Source organism: Propithecus coquereli, unplaced genomic scaffold (genome assembly GCF_000956105.1).
Source record: "Propithecus coquereli isolate 6110/MARCELLA unplaced genomic scaffold, Pcoq_1.0 Scaffold14708, whole genome shotgun sequence".
Lineage (NCBI taxonomy): Eukaryota > Metazoa > Chordata > Mammalia > Primates > Indriidae > Propithecus > Propithecus coquereli.
The window spans coordinates 15,776-18,111 of record NW_012139090.1 but is presented as its reverse complement, the minus strand read 5'-3'; the positions used below and the strand labels follow the sequence as shown (position 1 = coordinate 18,111).

Sequence of the window (2,336 nt, the reverse complement as noted above, 5' to 3'; positions counted from 1 at the left end):
AAAAAAAATCTTTACTGTAACTTGATTGTAAGTGTTTGAAAATAACATCTTAGGGTCTTGGCTTAAAGCAGGGTTTTGGGGTCAACTTCTTACCAAGTTTCTCTTCTGCTTCCTCCTCCTCATCTCCCTTGTCCTTTTCCTCCTCCTTCTCTTCTTCCTCTTCCTTCACATCTGGTTGTGGAGCATCAGTCTTCTTGTACTCCACAGCACTGGGCTGTCTCTGAAATATTCCCCGAAGTGCAACAATTTTGTTTACATTGTCATATATTATGTTATCGCATAATTACCAAATGCCTACAGGCACTGGCAAAGTTCTGTTTTAGGCTGTATACAGGGGTAGATATATAGAAATGAGTAAGATATCAATTCCTACCCCGAATAGCTTTCTCTTCATTGAATGTGTGTGTGGTTCAAGGTAGAAAGAACAGTATGAACAAAAGGGTCAGGCAGGAAAGTACAGGTCTAAACAGTCAAGTTGACTGAGACACAGAGAGAACAGTGGTAGAGAGTAAGGCTGGAAAAAGAACTTTGGATCCAGTTACACAGTGTTTTGAATGCAAGGTGAAGCATAATCCTCACTCAGAAGTAGAGAGCCTAAACAAGATATTCTTTTTTTATGATTGCATGTAACAAGGGCTAAACAAGAAAAACTAACAATAAGGCTGTAGTACTTCCACATGTATTGTTTTGGGAGGGGGGGTTGGTGAGGGAGGAATGGATAATGAGAAATCAAAGATCTAATTATCAAGTATAATAACAGAAATACCTATGGAAGGAGAAAAAGCTGGTTTGTTCCCAGATAGCTGGTTTTATATCTAAGTTTATTTTTTTTAAGAAAGTTGCTGCCAAATATTACAGAGAGAAATACAGCAGGATAAATAATACTAGCAACCGAGGGGCTATAAATTCTATTCCCATCTGGGCACAATAAATGGCCATTGAGGAGTAGTGAATATAAAATTTCAGAAGTCAACACCAAATGTGGCCCCATCATTACTGAGCTGCTACAAAGAAAACTTCAGGCAACATATCTTCGTTATTTTTAACATCATTAAGAGTTCTTTCTAAAAGTGATGCCAAAAAATAACAACAATAATGATAATTCATACCTTTCCAGAACAGCAGAAGAGGATAACGAGGAACACAGGCAGAGCCACAGTCAAAATGTAGACTACCCAGAGCCACGGGCGCTCTTCAGCGGCCTCAATCATCTGCCCCACTACACCCGGCTGAAAAACAAGGCAGGATTGAAGGTTCTTGCTTTTGAAACCAAATATGGGCTGCACTGTTTGTTCTACGTTCAATTATGGCACAGCACTGCTCAGGCTCCTCCTTTTTCAAAGAGTCCAAGCCAAGATGTCCATACAACGTAAAAATAAAATTAGAGAAATGCTTCCATCTTCCTGCTCTCCTTATCAAGGTGATTTCACTTTCATAGGTACCAAAGCTGGCATTGTATTCACCTGCAAAAAGCTCCCTTAACCTCAAAAACCAATGAATCAAGAATTTCCTGATCTCAGTTATCCCTGGCTCTCCAATTCGCACCTTGGACATATTACCAGTTCTCTGAAAATTATGCATGTTGGATAAATCAAGATTCAAGTTTGCATTACAATATACCCTAAATGGCAGATTTTAAGATACATATACACACAGACACACAAATAATTTAAAAAAAAAAAAAGTTGCACATAACAAATAGAGAATCTAAAGCCAACATACCAGACTAATGAAATTATGGCCAAAAACCCAACATTTTGTCTTTAGCAGGCATATGGTTACACTTGTTATGCCAAGACTCCCAAATAAGGGAAAAGATAAACCCTCAAACAGACCTTTTCACAAAAGTTACCCACAGTAACACATATAAATGCACAAGAAACGAGCAAACACAAACCTCAGCAGCCCCATCAGCAGCTTTCTTCAGGCCCCATCCATCACTGGCCCAATCATCAACTACTCTTCGATCAGCACAGATGATAAAGTTGTCAAAAAAAATGTCAGAGGTCATGGACCACAGCTCCAAACCAATAGCACTAAAAGGAGTCATTTTGAAAGGTTCAAGATCTTCAAAGAAATCTGGATTTGGTATTTTCCTGGGTTTCCAGATTCCCTAGAAAACAATGTTTTAAAAAATTATTTCAGATAATAATCAACAAAAACCTATGGGGAACCTCCTATAAGATGAATTCTCCATAATCAATGGAGATAAATGCTCACTTTGTGAAACTTAAATGAGCAACAGGAAGAAGACAATAAATGCTACTGATGTTTTACACACTCTGCCTCTAAGATTTCTAAACTCTAACTGCTTTTTCAGTGGTGATTTAAAATAA

At 38.1% G+C, this 2,336-nt stretch overlaps 1 protein-coding gene across 1 annotated transcript in view; it reads right to left on the bottom strand.

Annotated features, from left to right (window-relative positions):
• Positions 1-49: 49 nt before the first annotated feature.
• The window catches only part of LOC105806848 (calnexin-like), a gene marked incomplete at its 5' end in the record, with an annotated part of 18,048 nt that continues 15,761 nt past the window's right edge, over positions 50-2,336 (bottom strand). The window contains 3 exons of the mRNA XM_012640065.1: positions 50-220; positions 1,110-1,229; positions 1,898-2,113. Coding sequence (XP_012495519.1) covers positions 50-220; positions 1,110-1,229; positions 1,898-2,113 — 507 coding nt within the window. The remainder of the gene's footprint in view (positions 221-1,109; positions 1,230-1,897; positions 2,114-2,336) is intronic.